Source organism: Elgaria multicarinata, chromosome 22 (genome assembly GCF_023053635.1).
Source record: "Elgaria multicarinata webbii isolate HBS135686 ecotype San Diego chromosome 22, rElgMul1.1.pri, whole genome shotgun sequence".
NCBI classification, from domain to species: Eukaryota; Metazoa; Chordata; class Lepidosauria; order Squamata; family Anguidae; genus Elgaria; species Elgaria multicarinata.
The window spans coordinates 13,200,840-13,218,910 of NC_086192.1; the positions used below are offsets into that span (position 1 = coordinate 13,200,840).

General features: G+C 49.2%; 1 protein-coding gene across 2 annotated transcripts in view; it reads right to left on the reverse strand.

Moving 5' to 3' along the window:
• CUX1 (cut like homeobox 1) overlaps positions 1–18,071 on the reverse strand; it is a 313,297-nt gene that overhangs the window by 64,240 nt on the left and 230,986 nt on the right. The window contains exons 17-20 of one of the 2 annotated variants that reach the window (XM_063146718.1): positions 17,247–17,348; positions 13,496–14,325; positions 12,464–12,629; positions 8,990–9,046 (exon numbers count right to left, since the gene is read on the reverse strand). The exons of the other annotated variant lie outside the window; for it this stretch is intronic. Coding sequence (XP_063002788.1) covers positions 8,990–9,046; positions 12,464–12,629; positions 13,496–14,325; positions 17,247–17,348 — 1,155 coding nt within the window. The remainder of the gene's footprint in view (positions 1–8,989; positions 9,047–12,463; positions 12,630–13,495; positions 14,326–17,246; positions 17,349–18,071) is intronic. 2 annotated transcript variants of the gene reach the window in all.

Below are 18,071 nucleotides of genomic sequence, written 5' to 3' on the forward strand. Positions count from 1 at the left end.
GCCCTCGATTAATTATGCACTGCGATGACAGCAGCCGCCTGCACCGATCTTGTGATGCCTGACACAAAATCAACGGAGATATTCGTGAGCTACTGTGTGTGGGAGAACCTTCTTGTGAAGGATGAAGGAATCCGCGTTGGGAACAGACTAGTTCAATTCTCTGCGCGATGCAAGAAATTCAGGGCTCAAAGCAGATTCCACCCACTACCCCTCCAGGTAAATGGCTGCACTCTCCCACTGCCTTTACTGTTGAGACATTTATCCTTTCGTTCAACCAAAATCTTGCGTCCTCTAAGGCCGTGAGATTCTAGAGTCTTGCCCTCTGGGACAGCAGAGTGAGTCTTTGCTCTTCAGGTATCATCTTCTCTTCTCTGGGCTAAACATATACCCAATTCCTTCAACTGTTTCCTCAAAGGACCCTTTTCCACACCCCTAATTGTTTTCTTGGCCTTCCTCGGAGCCCGTTCCAACTTGCCCACATCTTTCTTAAAGCGTGGAACCCAGAACAGGACCCGTTATGTCCGAGGACTTAACTCCTTTCTTCTAGCTGCCTTGTAACAAGTCCCACTACTGGTTAATCTGGTCTAGCGTTGGTGCCTCTGATAGACAGAATCTTTCCAAGGTCTCAGTCAGGGGCGTCCCAGAGCCCTGCGACTCGAGATTAGGGACATTTGATTTTATTTAATCCGTCCCATGCGAGTTCCACGGATTGTATATAGTTCTCTGCTCCGTCGTTCGCAAACCCACAAAATCGGATTCAACCCCACCCCACCCCGGTTCCAAAAATAACCAAAGAACGCAAATTCCGTGCCACGTTATGGGACCACGGAATTTAGCCAACCCAAAAGCCTTCGAAATGAGTATTCGTTATCCTAATATTTGCAAACCGCGTGCCGTTCTTCGTCTAACTTCTGGCTTTGTCTGCAAACACGTACGTCAAATTTCGTAGGTTTCCTTTCCTTTTAAAAGCTGCGCGTCCATGGAATCTGTCAGACCCTAACCCTAACCCTAACCCGAGATGACACGGAAATCCGCAGACCGGATTCGAAGAATTCCGAACTCATTTCAAATCCGTTCTGTATTTCTCCGCCATCCTGTCCCGAGATCCCAGTGTTCGTATTTGGGAGCTTCTGCGTCCAGAACAGCTGCTCAAGCCTTCAGTGAACGTTCCTCCCATTTCTGGTCCCAACCCCATTTTGGTTGGGTGTTTTTCTCATTTTGCTACTTTTTGTTGTTGTAAGCAAATTCAATAAACAACAACAGGAGAATGTAGCCTAACAGACCTGCCTGGCTCTTCTCACTAGACGAATATTTGCATTCCTGCTTCTGACACTGAACGCCATTTCGGCAATCCGCCCCAATGTAATAATAAAAGCTATTAAGGTACTTTTCTTTTCTTTTAACACATCCACACGTTCGCGCCGTCCTGCTTCCTTTAATTTGTTATTTAAAGAAAAACAAAAAAACAAAAAACTGTTGAGAGAGGGTACTTAAATGTAGGACAGTCAGTAAAAAGTAATTTATCATCTTCCCGCTTCGGCGGGCGCGTTATCAGCCAACTCATTTTCTGCATTCATCATGCAATCAGCCTATTATTTGCATATTAATCAGGCAGTGGACCATGAACGAGCTGCATCCCAGCCAAATGCCGCACTCTCTCAGGAGGAAGACTCAGTAATTATCATACATCAGTGTTATGATGTGGTAATTGATTATAACATCTTTCGGTTGCCCCTGGGGAGTCCTATCGCTAACCCAGCTCTGGGCCCAAATTTCTGCATAGATTCTCTCCCTCTCCCTCTCTCTCTCTCTCTCTCTCTCTGAGAATTGCTCTTCCTGTTCCTCCCTTGCTCAATGCTTCTCCCTCTCCCCTGCACCCCCCACAACACACATTTGCAATTAGTGTGCTTTCAAGTTACTTCCCCCCCCCCCATATATGAAATAATCACAGGTTGAAGGGGCAGCACAAAATCAATTCTCTCAGAACGGATTACAAAAATGCATCCAGAAACACACACACACACACACACACCCAGGAAGTTCTCCTGTGCAAACCTCGCAGAAACGAACGGACAGGAGGCCGCACAGGCGTCTTTACACAGGAGAACTTCCCGGCAAATTGTGACGGCAGCTATTATTTATCACGGGCCTAAAAGTTTTCTTCGGGGCGGGGCGGAGATTAAAAGCAAGAGCAAAACCAGTCCCTGCCTGCCTCCTTACTCTCGAATTATAGACATGATACAAAAGGGGGAAAGGCAACTTCAAAGACCGAAAGGAGAGCCTTCCTGTAGGAGACCCAGGGTCCCCCAATTCGAAAATCCCTCAGTGGCCAAACCAATGCCTTCAGGAAGCCCGCAAGCAGAACCCAAAGGAGACGCTTCCCCTCCATGTCCCATCGTGCTTGGCTGGGGGCCTCGGAAAACCCCACAATCAGGGCATGCAGACAAATTGGGATTTAGCGGCTCACTGCCTCTGACCATGGAGGTTCATAGAAGCATAGAATAGCAGAGGTGGAAGGGGCCTACAAGGCCATTGAGTCCAACCCCCTGCTCAATGCAGGAATCCACCCTAAAGCATCCCTGACAGGTGGTTGTCCAGCTGCCTCTTGAAGGTCTCTAGAGTGGGAGAGCCCACAACCTCCCTAGGGAACTGGTTCCATTGTCATACTGCTCTAACAGTCAGGAGGTTTTTCCTGATGTTCAGCTGGAATCTGGCTTCCTGTCACTTGAGCCCGTTATTCCATGTCCTGCACTCTGGGAGGATCGAGAAGAGATCCTGGCCCTCCTCTGTGGGACAACCTTTCAAGTATTTGAAGAGTGCTATCATGTCTCCCCTCAATCTTCTCTTCTCCAGGCTAAACATGCCCAGTTCTTTCAGTCTCTCTTCACAGGGCTTTGTTTCCAGACCCCTGATCATCCTGGTTGCCCTCCTCTGGACACGCTCCAGCTTGTCTGCGTCCTTCTTGAACTGTGGAGCCCAGAACTGGATGCAATACTCTAGATGAGGCCTAACCAGGGCCGAATAGAGAGGAACCAGTACCTCCCGTGATTTGGAAGCTATACTTCTATGAATGCAGCCCAAAATCATCTGAGTCTTTTAACCTTGCTTCTTCCTGCAATTCTGTGCGACTGCTTGCATAATGCCCTCTTTTTGTCTCCCTCCCCCCCTCCCAACAACATCAAATCAAATAAAACACTCTGAAGATAGTAATTGCAAAGTTTTTGTACAAAAGGCAGTTTTAGCTGCTTTATTTAGGTACCAACTGACAGGCTAATTCTGGTCCCTTCTGCAAAAGGGCAAACGAAACATCTGCCAGTTGAAATTGGCACTATTTTTAGGATCTAAGTTCCAAATGGGAAGTTGGGGTGGACGAGGGAAGGAGGAAAAGAATTTTTAAAAAAGGAACAAAAGTAAAAGTTAAACAGATAATGATTTGTACTGGGAAAAGATATGGACAGAGGGCAGAGAGAGAGAGAGAAAGAGAGAGAGAGAGATCTGCCACTTGTTCTCAGCACAATATCTGCTGAAGACAGATGCAATAAAAGTCTGGTAAGGAGAAATTCGGAATTACAGGGTTTGTCCCATTATCACGACAGACCCCGGAAAGAGACTTTTGTAGCCAAACTCTCGCGGAAGAGCTTAACCTGCGTTCCAGCTGCACCACTTTGGTCTACAGGGATGGCCCAGGTGACTGAAAAGTCCCTGCACGCAGAAATCAAGGCTGTCAGGCTAGGCCCTTTCTCCCTGACATGCTAGCTTTCTATGCGGAGGGAACTGTTTTGTATAGAGACAGGACAGGATAATTCCACCCACTGTCGGCCACTGATTCATTTTCACTCATTCATTTCTTAACTTTCTATACGACCCCCTAGCCGAAGCATTCTGGGCTTCTCACAAAAATTAAAAACCATTAAAATACCTTATATAAAGTATAAACCCATTCACGTAAGGACGTAAAACAGATAGCACACACAACGGCATACATCTAAAACAATTCAAAGCCATCAGCCAGAGACAATCCAGGACCTGAGCCAAAAGACTCACTATATGTTGACAAATGCCAGGCAGGCTTCATCAGGGAGATCATTCCATTTCTGGGGGGCCACCCCCGAGAAGACCCTTTCCCTTGTTGATGCCCTCTGACCCTCCCCTGGAGGAGGTCCTTGGATGCCTTTTATTTTAGTCCAGTCTGTAGAGGTTTGTTTAAAAGATGTTTTTATATGATGCAGCTGAGCACATGCGACTGTACACAAAACCGTGTACAGTCCTCGGGGTCACCAGGGAAAGAATCTCAGCTTGCCTTGGTGAGCCACCGTCCATCAGAGTATTATTATTATTATTATTATTATTATTATTATTATTATTATTATTTCAATTTATACCTTGCCTATCTACAAAATACTCTAGGTGGCATGGAGTAGGTAGAACTGAGCGTTATCGGGCTGAGAGTTTTACTCTATTTGGCCCTGGTTAGGCCTCATCTAGAGTATTGCGTCCAGTTCTGGGCTCCATAATTCAAGAAGGATGCAGACAAGCTGGAGCGTGTTCAGAGGAGGGCAACCAGGATGATCAGGGGTCTGGAAACAAAGCCCTATGAAGAGAGACTGAAAGAACTGGGCATGTTTAGCCTGGAGAAGAGAAGATTGAGGGGAGACATGAGAGCACTCTTCAAAGACTTAAAAGGTTGTCACACAGAGGAGGGCCAGGATCTCTTCTCTATCACGGAATAATGGGCTCAAGTGATAGGATGCCAGATTCCGGCTGGACATCAGGAAAAACTTCCTGACTGTTAGAACAGTACGACAATGGAACCAGTTCCCTAGGGAGGTGGTGGGCTCTCCCACACTAAAGGCCTTCAAGAAGCAGCTGGACAACCATCTGTCAGGGATGCTTTAGGGTGGATTCCTGCATTGAGCAGGGGGTTGGACTTGATGGCATTGTAGGCCCCTTCCAACTCCACTATTTTATGATTCTATGATATGTGCACAGGAGTGGGCTGTACATTCCATTTTTAAAATAAAGATGTCTCAAAAGAGCTGCTGGACATTCTTAGCTATTTCTTTAAAGTATTTCTAAAACTCTCCCAAAGTGGTAAAGAAGGACTTGGACACATGAGTCAAACCAGATTTGCAGTCACAAGTACTCCGAAGCTTTGAGGCAGGGACTTTCTTTGCAAATTCCCACTGGGGTCATCGCCTTCCTTGCTTTAAGGATCGGATCCGAGGTTCGCTCCTGTTTTACTAGCGCCCAGCCCGGATACACTCAGGGGGCACCAGCCAAGGAGGTGCAGGAGTTCATGCTCAGACATGCACCCTCTGCCTCTGCTGCCCCCGATGCAACTTCTTCTTCACACACAAATGTCTGGCAGCTCCTTCAGCAAGACAGATTCCCCGAGGCCACCCGAAGCGAACGTGACCTCGTGCCACTTCCCTTGCCACCCGAAGCGGAATGCCCCTGCGTCCGCTATCAGCTGCCAATTAAGTGCCAGGCGCTGTTCTCCTGACCCCGTTGCTGATCCCGCCTTCATTGTGCCCGCAAACTAGCCGGCTGGCCAGCAAACTGAGGACAGCTGTCAAGTCCTCCTCTGTGCGCTTTGGAAATCCCCGAGTTATCGGCTTGAAAGATCAGCTGCTACAGGAGGAGAAAGTATGGGGCAGAAGATGCTGGGAATGGGGAGGAAGTTGTGGGTGGAAGCAGCTAGCTGTTTTTTTTTTTTAACCTTTCAAGTCCTCAATGGCTTGGGACCACAGGTGCCTTAAGGACAACTCTGACTCATTCCAAAGGTCTGCTTTCTTTGCCGTTCCACCCTGCCTCCCGAGGTGACCCATCACAGGGCCTTCTCAGCTGTGGCACCCTGATTCTGGAATGCATTCCCCAGGGAGGATCGCCTGGTACTGATGGGGATGTCTTTTTTGGGGGGCGCCTTAACAAAGACGTCTTTAAATTTTTATTTGCCCGGATCTTGTAGACTTTCAGTTTTACCAATATCATTTTAATCTGTCTGTCAGCTTTTCTTCTGCTATTGTTTTTAAGTAATGCTCTTGCATTTTGCTAATTTACTATTTAATTTGTTTTTCGGTCAGCTATATATCAAATACAAACCCTCTACTAGAGATAGGATTTATGCTGACTATCTAAAGACTATTAAATAGTGAAAAACGGCATGTCTGAAGAACATGGAAAGGGGGTGGACCCTATAAGCCACTACTAACAACCATGGAATTATGGGCCAGCAAATCCTCGAAATATGGGATAACAAAGGCAACCCATTGTAGGACTGTATCAAATTTAATCTTTCGGTTCTCCCATAGTGGGGACCCGCTTACATAGCGCTACACATATTATCCCATTAGCCTGAGTTGTGAGGATTCCTGCCTTGAGCAGGGGACTCGATGGCCTTATAGGCCCCTTCCAACTCTACGATTCTATTATTCTATGATTCCCTTCCTCCACACCGTTACCTCTCCTAAACCCTCCCCTCTTTTCAAACCTTTACACCCTCAGTTGGTATAGAGATTTCTCAGACACCTACTTCTCTAGCCTGCTTTTCCTCCTTCTCCTCCTCCTCTTCCCCAGCCAATGGTCGCCAGTGACCCCCCTCCCCTTGTCTGCCCCCCCTCCCTGCGACATTAGAGGAGCCGAACTCATCGCTGCCAGAGGCTTCCGTAACCACCGCGGAACGGCTTTGCGCCCATCACAATACAAACGATCTCAGCCGTGATTTTAAATTTTGAGAACTTTTTAATTAGGTCCCCAACCTCTCCCCCCCCTCCCCCCACCCCCTACAATCCCATGACAATTACACACTCCTAAGCTGCACGGAAGCTCAGAATGATGAATGATACCCGGGAAGGAAGATAAATAAAAGAGAAATCTGCAAGTCCCTCTGGGATTGTCTAGGGCTACGGCTGTGATTTAGAATACCAGGGGCGGTGTGTGTGTGTGTGTTAGTGATATACACTCCAAGAAAATGTGCTTGCACACACCCCTTAAAAACATCAGGGGGGCCCTGCTGGATCAGACTGAAGGTCCATCTAGTCCCGCACTCTGTTCGCACAGGGACCGACCAGCTGCCGACCAGGGATGAACAAGCAGGACATGGTGCAACTGCACCTTCCTACCCATGTTCCCCAGCAACTGGCCATATGCACTATATATACTCAGAAATGACAAACAGCGGAAAAGAATTTAGGGCGTCAGCTCTGCTTCCCTACAATCTGTCCCTTGATGAAGTTCGAACCAGCCGAGGAGAGCACACGAATTAATGGGCTTGAATTAATTTCTGCTTCTGATCAAGCTAGTGATATAACGTGTGTTTTAAAGACGATGAAAAATGCACGACCTTTGCATAGAAAAGCTTTCCTTGACTGTTAAGGCTACTTCATACATATTTTTTTTCCTACGCAGGGATTAATTTTATTGTCCTGACGGTAGGAGAATCCCCTGCCTGCTTAAGCAATTTGTCCCCCGCGTAGATAGAATGAACTCGAAAAGCACATTTGATCCATTAACAATTCCAAAGAGACATAGCCTTTGGACTGATGAGTGCCAAAAACATTGAGAACACCGGGCACAATGCAAGGCTAAGTATTTCTACACCTCATTAATTTCAAGATGCTTAAATGTCCTAGTCTGAAATCGGCGGGACCGAAAAGTGACTTTCCATTGCTGGATTGTGCCTGTATAACACGGGGGAGAGAAAAAAATCTAAATCCAGGAGGAGATCATTGATTGCAACTTGCTTATTCTTAAAGCCCTACATGGCTTGGAATCTGAATGCCTAAAGGAATGCTACTCCTACATTGATTAAGGGCATAATCCCATGCCTGTTTAGAAAAAAAAAAGTCCAACAATCCCCAGCATGGCTGGCTGGGGAATGCTGGGAGTTGTAGGCTTTCAGGACAACATCCTGACTGTTAGAGCAGTACAACAATGGAACCAGTTACCTAGGGAGGTGGTGGGCTCTCCCACACTAGAGGCCTTCAAGAGGCAGCTGGACAAGCATCTGTCAGGGATGCTTTAGGGTGGATTCCTGCATTGAGCAGAGGGTTGGACTCGATGGCCTTAGAGGCACCTTCCAAATCTACTGGCCATGTTTAGCCTGGAGAAGAGAAGGCTGAGGGAAGACAGGATAGCACTCTTCAAATACTTAAAAGGTTGTCCCACAGAGGAGGGCCAGGATCTCTTCTCGATCCTCCCAGAGTGCAGGACACGGAATAACGGGCTCAAGTGACAGGGAGCCAGATTCCGGCTGGATATCAGGAAAAACTTCCTGACTGTTAGAGCAGTACGACAATGAACCAGTTCCCTAGGGAGGTTGTGGGCTCTCCCACACTAGAGGCCTTCAAGAGGCAGCTGGACAACCACCTGTCAGGGAGGCTTTAGGGCGGATTCCTGCATTGAGCAGGGGGTTGGACTCGATGGCCTTGTAGGCCCCTTCCAACTCTGCGATTCTATGAATGTATCCCTCTATAATTCTATCCCTCAGACTCCTCCCCCACCCCGTTTCAGACAGACAGACACACTAAAATTAATTAAAACGAATGCATTTTGAAAACCATCTAACCCAGAGGTGCACACCTCTCGGGTCCCCTTAGTAGCCACGCCAAGTTTCAGGCATCTAGATTTCTCGGTCGCAGTGCCAATGATACACATTCTCTTTTATTGTTATAGTTTCCAAAGCGGCCTGGACTATTATTATTTTTGAAAAGTTGTTTTTAGACCGTTTTGTGACTTCTCACCCCATTGCCTTTACTGAATCAGAAGGCTTAGCTGTATGTCATAGCTACAGCAACTGGGGAAAGGCAAAGAATTAACGCTGCTGAATCAATAATAATAATAATAATAATAATAATAATAATAATAATAATAATAATAATAATATTCCAGGAAATGGAATAGAACGAGGCTGCTGCCTTCCTGTCCTGTGTAGAAGCAGAAACACAATACAACAAAGCAAAAAAGATTTCGTAAGAAAGCAGCTGATTACCTGAGCTTGCACATCCCTGCGGAAGGGAGTCTTGCAGTGATGACACAGAATGAAGGACTGGAGGGAGAAAAGGAGGACAGTGAGGAAAGATACGGGAGGAACACAGCCTGCAATTTGCCAAATGGCGCAAGGGAAAGCAGCCCAGTAAAACCAGCTCATCCCATTCCTTGCTACCAACATCCGTGGCCTTTCAGATGTCGGGAGACTAGATCCCCGACCACCGGCTATGGTGGCTTGGGATCTGACAACACCCGGAGGCGCCCTGCCCTTAGAGGATGCTCTGGAGAAGGATGTCCGGCTAGGTACAGAAGATACCCACGCTGCCCTGCTCCCTGCAATGTGGTAGGGGAGCGAGATTGTGCCTTCCTGCCTCACCCGTGGGTGTATCTGCTCTGGCGCCCTCCAGATGTGGGACTACAACTTCCATCATTGGCCATGCTGGCTGAGGGAGTTCAAGTAAAAAACTTCCTGACTGTTAGAGCAGTGCGACGGTGGAATCAGTTACCTAGGGAGGTTGTGGGCTCTCCCACACTAGAGGCCTTCAAGAGGCAGCTGGACAACCATCTGTCAGGGATGCTGTAGGGTGGATTCCTGCATTGAGCAGGGGGTTGGACCTGATGGCCTTGTAGGCCCCTTCCAACTCTGCTATTCTATGATTCTATGATTCTATAAGTCCAACATGGAGGACACCGGTTTTCCTCACCCGGTCTACATGCGTCCAACCCACTGTCCATAGGCCCAAATCAGTCAGAAACGTACGGAGTTATCCAACTGTCCTTTGTCAACACCTGCCACAATTCCAGGTGCTAACCAGATGTGCGAACGCCTGAGACAATGGGATTGGGGGTGTTCCCTTGTGATGGCCGACGGTCCCTGCATCGTTTTTAAATGCTCTGGAGAGGACCGAGAAACATCTGTTCTAGCAAGATGCTGCCAAGCCTCTTAACGGCTTGCACAAATGAAAATGTGTCTTTCTTCCATAACCATGGGTTGATTCCTACCCCAAAATAAAAGCCACCGACAGTAAAGTAGCCTAGAAATCGATCCAGAAGGCGTCAACCTTGATCTAGCATTTGGTAACGGCTAAATGTGCCAGCATCTTTTCCTCAAAGGGCATTTAATATGCTCTCTGCATAGAAACAGGGCCCGTTAATTGTGTAAATTGCTTTGGACACTGAGTCTTGTGAGTGACGGACAGCAACCATTAAAATAAAGGAAGCTGGACATTGGATTCTTAGAGCCTGCAAAAGATTTATCTGATCTGAAATGGAGCTGTTTCCATCTGCAGAGGTTTCTGCGCGAGCTCCCTGCTCTCACTCCCTCTCCCAAACTTACTAAAGTGGGGTTGCCCCATAACCAAGGGCACCAGGAATCATGGGAAATGTAGTTCCCAAGTTCCACGTATAGTTTCATATAGCACTCCTGAAGCAGCCCTATCAAAGTGGCTCCTGTAAGGCCTTTCTGCCATCCCACATCTTGGTAGGTTAGTGTGACGGCCTCTAGGCCCCATCAGTGACTCTAGGTCATGTCGTTGGGACTGTGACGGCCGACTCGGAGCTGTGCTGATCGAGAACGGATCCAATATAAAACGAAGTTAATTTTGGACGCTTGGCGTCTGAAACTGATTTCGTTTTGAATTGGATCCATTCAAGAGGCAGCTGGACAACCATCTGTCAGGGATGCTTTAGGGTGGATTCCTGCACTGAGCAGGGGGTTGGACTCGATGGCCTTCTAGGCCCCTTCCAACTCTATTATTTTATGATTCTATGAAAGTAGTCAGATTTACACAGATCTGCTTCCTTCTAGTGCCAGCCCCACTTCCAATGTGAAAGCAAGGCCCCCTAAGTGGGGAATTCAGAGCTTGCTTTAGCGGGCTTGCTCGTACCCTCCATCTAGAGGCAAACAGGCTGAGAGAAACGGAGGGGGGAAAGCAGACGCAACTGGAGCTCACGCCAAGCAAGAAGGAACCCAAGGAAGCCCAGGCCTGAGAAACACCACCCCCAGCACGCGTGTTCGCAGACACGGCTCGGGCGTGCGGAGTGCTTTGAGAAAGAGAGCAGCGTTCGCTTTTTCCTGGAATCTCTTAGGGTCTCCTTAAGGAAGCCCACCTTATATATTTTTTGGGGGGACGACGACTCTCCTGGCCTAAAGTGCTTTCTAGAAGGAGGGAGTTACCCACACTGTTCTTCCTTCCTTCCTGTGTGTTAGACTCTGTTCGCCGTGTTAGAAGGAATTTATACAATTCCTGTTATTATAACTTAAAATTGTAAAAAAAATTACACCATTCTTAACAAAGATTTGAGATTTTTAGTCAAGTGTATTTGTTACTGCAGATGGATAAAAAAAAAAGCCTTGAGTAAATGCTAAAGCATACTGCCCATCTAAATAAGGAAGGTCGTTATCCTTAATCTTTGACTGTATGTATCAACTACTTGCATGGGTCACATCATATCCAACAGCATGCATTAATGTTTTGTTTGCTTTAGCTATTGGTCAACCACGGAAGTCAGTGCCAAGAACTCCTCAGTCAAGTTTGTCATATACACTATTTGCAAAAAGAGGTTCTCGCAGCGCCAAGAACGTTTCAGCCTGTGATAGATGCCATTTATAATTGTTATTCGGATTTATCAGCGGTCCTCAACCTTTTTGGCACCAGGGACTGTTTTCGTGGAAGACAATTTTTCCATGGACCGGGGTGGGGGTGGTTGAGGGGATGGTTTTGGGAAGCCCCCCCCGGCCGCATCCCCCCCACTCCAGTGTCCTGGCTTCGCTTCGGCTAAATCCAGCCGAAGCGAAGCCAAGACGCTGGGGCAGGCAGGCAGCTTCGGAACGGCGTGCCCAGAAGTCGCTCTCCCTGAGCGGCTTCCGGCTGGGTGCGCCGTTCCGAAGCCACCCCCCACCCCAGTGTCCTGGCTTCACTTCAGCAGGTGAGATGGCACCCCGCACCCAGGTACGCTGGGGTGGGGGTGGGTGAAAGCAGCTCACCTGCACGGCCCGGTTCCTAACAGGCCACGGACCAGTACCAGTCTGTGGCCCGGAGGTTGGGGACCCCTGTGATATATCATTAGAGATTACTGATGAAGTGAGAAACAGTGAATTATCTAGAATAACCGTCGGCGGATCCACTCGTACTTATGTGCTTTCTAGAAGGAGGGCACCTGCTCACCCTCTGGGGAGGAGATGGGGTTCAAAGAAAGGGGAGCGCAGGTCTCCCGAACGTCGGATACCATACTGGGAAGGGCGGGCACGGTTCTGCTGGGGGGGGGCAGCGTCGGCCCCACGTCCTGCAGGATATCGCCCTTTCCACACGCCGCCCATGATCTGTGACCTCCCAAGCACCAGCTGCCTTCTCAGCATTAGCGAGCCGGCAGCTCGGGGCACGAACCCGTTCTACAAAACCAAACGGGACCACCGACCGCTCTGCAGCTGCGCGCGGGACCCCGACGCGGCCAGTGCAGCCCACTGCCCCGTTACCTTGGCCCTGGGGCTGCCCTTGGGACGGCAGGACGCCCTGCCCCAGTTCGCCGTTGAGCCACAGCTGCATGCGGATGAACGGCTCGCGGCCTTTCTGCGTCAACTTGCTCCATGGCTTTGGCCGGGACAGCATGTCGCTGACGCTCCCCTGGGAGAGACCAAGGACCTGGAGGGAAGCAAGCGGAAGAGGAGCGGAATTAGCAGCGTGTTTCGTGGGAACAGAGGAGATCCGAGGGGGGGGAGAGGGAGGGGGGCAGATCCAGCTCCCCCCCCCCCAGGTCTCATTTCTCAAGAAGGGCATGACTGCAAGGGAAAAGGTGTCAGTGCCAGCCTGTGCCCCCCATGTCTGGCAACAGGAGGGATGGCGAGTGCGAGGCGAGAGTCCTGCGCCACCCTGTACCCCTTCTGGGCAAGGAGGTACGGGTTCCTCTCTAATCTGCCCTGGTTAGGCCTCATCTAGAGTATTGCGTCCAGTTCTGGGCTCCACAATTCAAGAAGGACGCAGACAAGCTGGAGCGGGTTCAGAGGAGGGCAACCAGGATGATCAGGGGTCTGGAAACAAAGCCCTATGAAGAGAGACTGAAAGAACTGGGCATGTTTAGCCTGGAGAAGAAAAGATTGAGGGGAGACATGAGAGCACTCTTCAAATACTTGAAAGGTTGTCACACAGAGGAGGGCCAGGATCTCTTCTCGATCCTCCCAGAGTGCAGGACACGGAATAACGGGCTCAAGTTAAAGGAAGCCAGATTCCAGCTGGACATCAGGAAAAACTTCCTGAGTGTTAGAGCAGTACTACAATGGAACCAGTGACCTAGGGAGGTGGTGGGCTCTCCCACACTAGAGGCCTTCAAGAGGCAGCTGGACAACCCTCTGTCAGGGATGCTTTAGGGTGGATTCCTGCATTGAGCAGGGGGTTGGACTCCATGGCCTTAGAGGCCCCTTCCAACTCTACTATTCTATGATTCTATGAGAGGGCTTCCTGGGAAAGAAGCCCCTGCGACCCCCCTCCCCTGGCCAGGTGAGGCGGTTTACCTTTTCCCCAAATATCCTTTGGCAGATGCCATTCTTTGCGAGCTTCTCTTTGACCTGCCGGGTGAGGTCGATCGTATCCACTTCCTGGTACATGTAAATCTCGTACTGCTCGGGGGTCAGCGGCGGAACGGAAGGTTTCGATGGCTTTGATAAAGGGACGATGGGGGAGGAAGGGAGGGGGCTGTTTTGCGGCGTCTCGCTGCGGCTCGCCCCCGTCACGCTCAGTTCGGAACTTTGGGAATAGGGGGACTCCGCGTTGGGCCACTCCTTCCAGTAGTCCGAAGAGGAGGGCCCTTGAAGCTGCTGGCTGCTACGGTCCGAACGAGGCTGGCTGCTGGCCTTCTCCTTCGCGCTGCTGGTTTCCTCCGCTTTGGGGTCTTCCGGGGGAGCCGCGTTCCGCCTCTCAGGCTGCACGGTGCTCCACCAGTGGTCTTTCCACACCCCGCTGCGCCCCAGTTCATTTTTAACGTGCCTCAGCACGCCTTGCGCCGAATCGGACATCCCGTGGAGGTCTAGAAGGGGCGCCTCGGGGGCCTCTTTCTTTAGAACGGGGAGAGTCTGCAGGGAAGAGACGCTGGACTCCACCGACGAGTGCTTTTTCAGGGATATGGCCAGCGGGGAGTAGCTGGCGACCGAAGAAATGGCAGGCTGGGGGATCAATTTGGGGGACAAGAGGGAGATTTCGGCTTGGGATAGCGGGGTGGCTTTTAAGGCGGGTTCGAGGGCGGCCTGCTGGGCTTCCATCTCTCGCCGGGCTTGCTGCAGAATGGAGCGGATGGCGTCGTCAGAGCCGCCACTGCTTGAGGTGGAAGGGGGCTGAGCCGGCTCAGCTGCGGAGAGAAACAGAGCCTACGATGAGACGTGGAAGAGACCCCGAGATTCAGTTCTGCAAAGGTCGCCTTCAAACCCTCGCTGCTGGCATCCCAAAGCAAAGAGAAAGGAGGCAGACCAGGCGCAGAGGAAGGGTCATCTACTGGTAAAACTTAGTGTTTCTATCAGAAGGCTTTTCTTTTTCTTTTCTTTTTTTTTTTACACTTATACACGTATCACTGCTTTGCTGGAAAATGACAGAAATAAGGGCGAGATCATGTCCTTCGCCAAAATCACTGATTGGACCCCTCAGATTTATCAGTACGTGCGTGAGTGTTCTAACGTTGCCTCCAGACAGACTGACTGGGTTCGGCCGACGCGATAACCAACGGTGGGTGAAACAGTCAACGGGTTGGTTATCGTGTCGTCCGTCGGGACTTTTTCACACCACGGTTGGTTATTCGGCTGAAATAACCAACGCAAATAACCAACGCTGTGCAGAGTTGGTTATTTGAACAACCATTGGTTATCGTGACATGTGTCGGGAACCGTTGACTGTTGACTTGCACACAGTGGGTTATTTTCGATGACTACAGAGTCCCCTGGCAAGAGCAACCAAAGTGGAAGCTGCCGCTCTAGTCCAGCTGGCAGAAGTCACAATGGCTGATGGGATACCAGCAGGAGGACTGAGGGGAGAGCGAGGGATGTGTCTATCAAACACACCGTTGACTAATAGTCAACTTGGCGCTGGCCTTAATCCATACCACTCTTGATTATAATCATGTCACGTGGAGAGTCCCCCCTTGATAATCAACTGTTGGAGTTGACTATCAACCCACCGTTGACTATTATGTTGTCTGAAGGCAGCAACTATGAATTACTGGTAAATGTCAATATTCACGGACTTACTTTTAATTTTTAAAAATAATAATATTATGCATCCACATAAACAAAAAAGTACAAGAAAAATCAACACAGATCACATCTAAAACATTTATATCATCAATTAATATGGAATCTAGTTGACCCACCACTCAAGTATCTACAATTATAGAAGTGCCAATGATTGATCAGATGTGTTTAATATAAACAGCAAAACAAGACGTCCCTTGACTTTCAGACCATTTGTCCTTGACTGACAGATATCCGGTTTATGCCGGGATACTTATTGCGATGTCACCAAGGTCAGAAGATCAGGAGGGTATTCAGGGTCTGTGGCACACACGGAAATGAATCAAGAAGATAGCAAAGCGGTGACTGTCTGGGACCACACAGACAGCGGGCAAAGCCGGGAACTTGTCTCCCTCCCCACAAACCCTCCTCAATTTTGACCTACCCAGTGTGAGTTCCTCCCTCCGTCTCTCCTCGTCACTGAGCCCTTCCTCTGGTTACTTTCGGCCCCATATTGCTCCATGTAACCCTAACCCTTCTTCACTGATCCCAGCATTCTGCTTTCTATATGATGTAATAATCTCTCGCACGCAAGCTCTCTGTGACCACACCGAGGATCGTTCGAAACAAAACTCTGCTGACATCTACTTTGGGAAACTCTAAAAACGTGTTCAGTTTTCCAAGTATTGTCTGCGAAATCAATCTAGCGAATACACACGCACACACATATCCCCTTTCATTGTTGCAGTTTCGCCCAAAGATTCTGGACAATTGTAATCCGTTGGGGTGTGCGGAACATCAGAACATCAGAAGTGCCCTGATGCTGGATCAGACCAAGGGTCCATCTAGTCCAGCACTCTGTTCGCACAGTGGCCCACCAGCCATCGGCCAGGGATGAACAAGCAGGACATGGTGCAACAGCACCCTCCCACCCATGTTCCCAGCAACTGGTGCATGCAGGCTTACTGCCTCCAATACTGGAGGATAGCACACAACCATCAGGGCTAGTAGCCATGGATAGCCTTTGCCTCCAGGAATTTATCCAAAGCCATCCAGATTGGTGGCCATCACTGCATCTGGTGGTAGTGAGTTTCATAATTTAACTCTGCTGTGTGAAGAAGTACTTCCTTTTATTTGTCCTGGATCTCCCACCCATCAGCTTCATGGGATGACCCCGGGTTCTGGTATTTTGAGAGAGGGAGAAAAATGTCTCCCTGTCCACATTCTCCACACCATGTATAATTTCGTCCACCTCTATCATGTCTCCCCTCAGCCTCCTCTTCTCCAAGCTAAACAATCCCAGTTGGTGTATCCTTCCCTCGTAGGAACCAAAGCCTTCCTTATGGCAGATTTTCCCAGCCTGGTGTCTTTCAGGTTCGTAGGACTACAAGTCCAACTGGCTGAGGGATCCTGGGAGTTGTGATACAACACATCTGAAACAAAGCCCTATGAGGAGAGACTGAAACAACTGGGCATGTTTAGCCTGGAGAAGAGAAGATGGAGGGGAGACATGAGAGCACTCTTCAAATACTTGAAAGGTTGTCACACAGAGGAGGGCCAGGATCTCCTCTTGATCCTCCCAGAGTGCAGGACATGGAATAACGGGCTCAAGTGACAGGAAGCCAGATACCAGATGGACATCAGGAAAAACTCCCTGACTGTTAGAGCAGTACGACAATGGAATCAGTTACCTAGGGAGGTTGTGGGCTCTCCCACCCTAGAGGCCTTCAAGAAGCAGCTGGTCAACCATCTGTCAGGGATGCTTTAGGATGGATTCCTGCATTGAGCAGGGGGTTGGACTTGATGGCCTTATAGGCCCCTTCCAACTCTACTCTTCTATGATTCTATGAAGGGTGCAAGGTTGGGGAAAGCTGCCGGGTCTCACGCATAGCTGCCTCCTCTCGGTTTGCCCCGAAACACGTGACCTGTGGGGGAATGGAGTTGCAGCCACTAAAATGGGACTCCGAAGGAATTACCAGGTGTGACCCACTTTCTGGAGAAGGGCTTGAGCGACGGCACCACGAAAGGAGAGTTAGAAAGGTCCCCTTACCTGTTTTCTGGACTTGCAGCTCCCTTTTGGCTTGCTCTAGGATGGATTTGATAGCTTCATCAGAGCTCGCCTCTGTCGCTCGGATTCTTGTAGTGATGTTACCTGAAAAAAAAAGGGAGAAGTCATCAGTTTTAGGCAACTTCCCGAAGACCGGCATTCTGTTCCAAAGCAATTGTTAGTGAACCACTTAGGAAAAAAACCTCATAAGTAAAACTAGAAGGGAGACATAATAAGTAAAATCAGCAGCCACGCTTTGAACTCCTCGGAAGTTGCAAAGCGGCCTGACGCTCACTCCGCCCTGCCTCCTAAACTCCATCGTTCTACTTTTTAAACTTTTCTCCTTCTCTTTCCCGTTGTGCCTGTTTCCTTCTTGATCGTCGCTTTTTAAATTGTATGATGTTTTGCAGTGGAGGCTGGTGGCTCTGAGGTCGGGGGGGGGGGAAATCCGCGCCGGGTTTCGGTCAGAATTGGTCAGAACTCTAAAGGAGTCTGGAAACAAAGCCCTATGAAGGGAGACTGAAAGAACTGGGCATGTTTGGCCTGGAGAAAAGAAGATTGATTGAGGGGAGACATGAGCACACTCTTCAAATACTTAAAAGGTTGTCACACAGAGGAGGGCCAGGATCTCTTCTCGATCCTCCCAGAGTGCAGGACACGGAATAATGGACTCAAGTTAAAGGAAGCCAGATTCCAGCTGGACATTAGGAAAAACTTCCTGACTGTTAGAGCAGTACGACAATGGAACCAGTTACCTAGGGAGGTTGTGGGCTCTCCCACACTAGAGGCCTTCAAGAGGCAGCTGGACAATCATCTGTCAGGGATGCT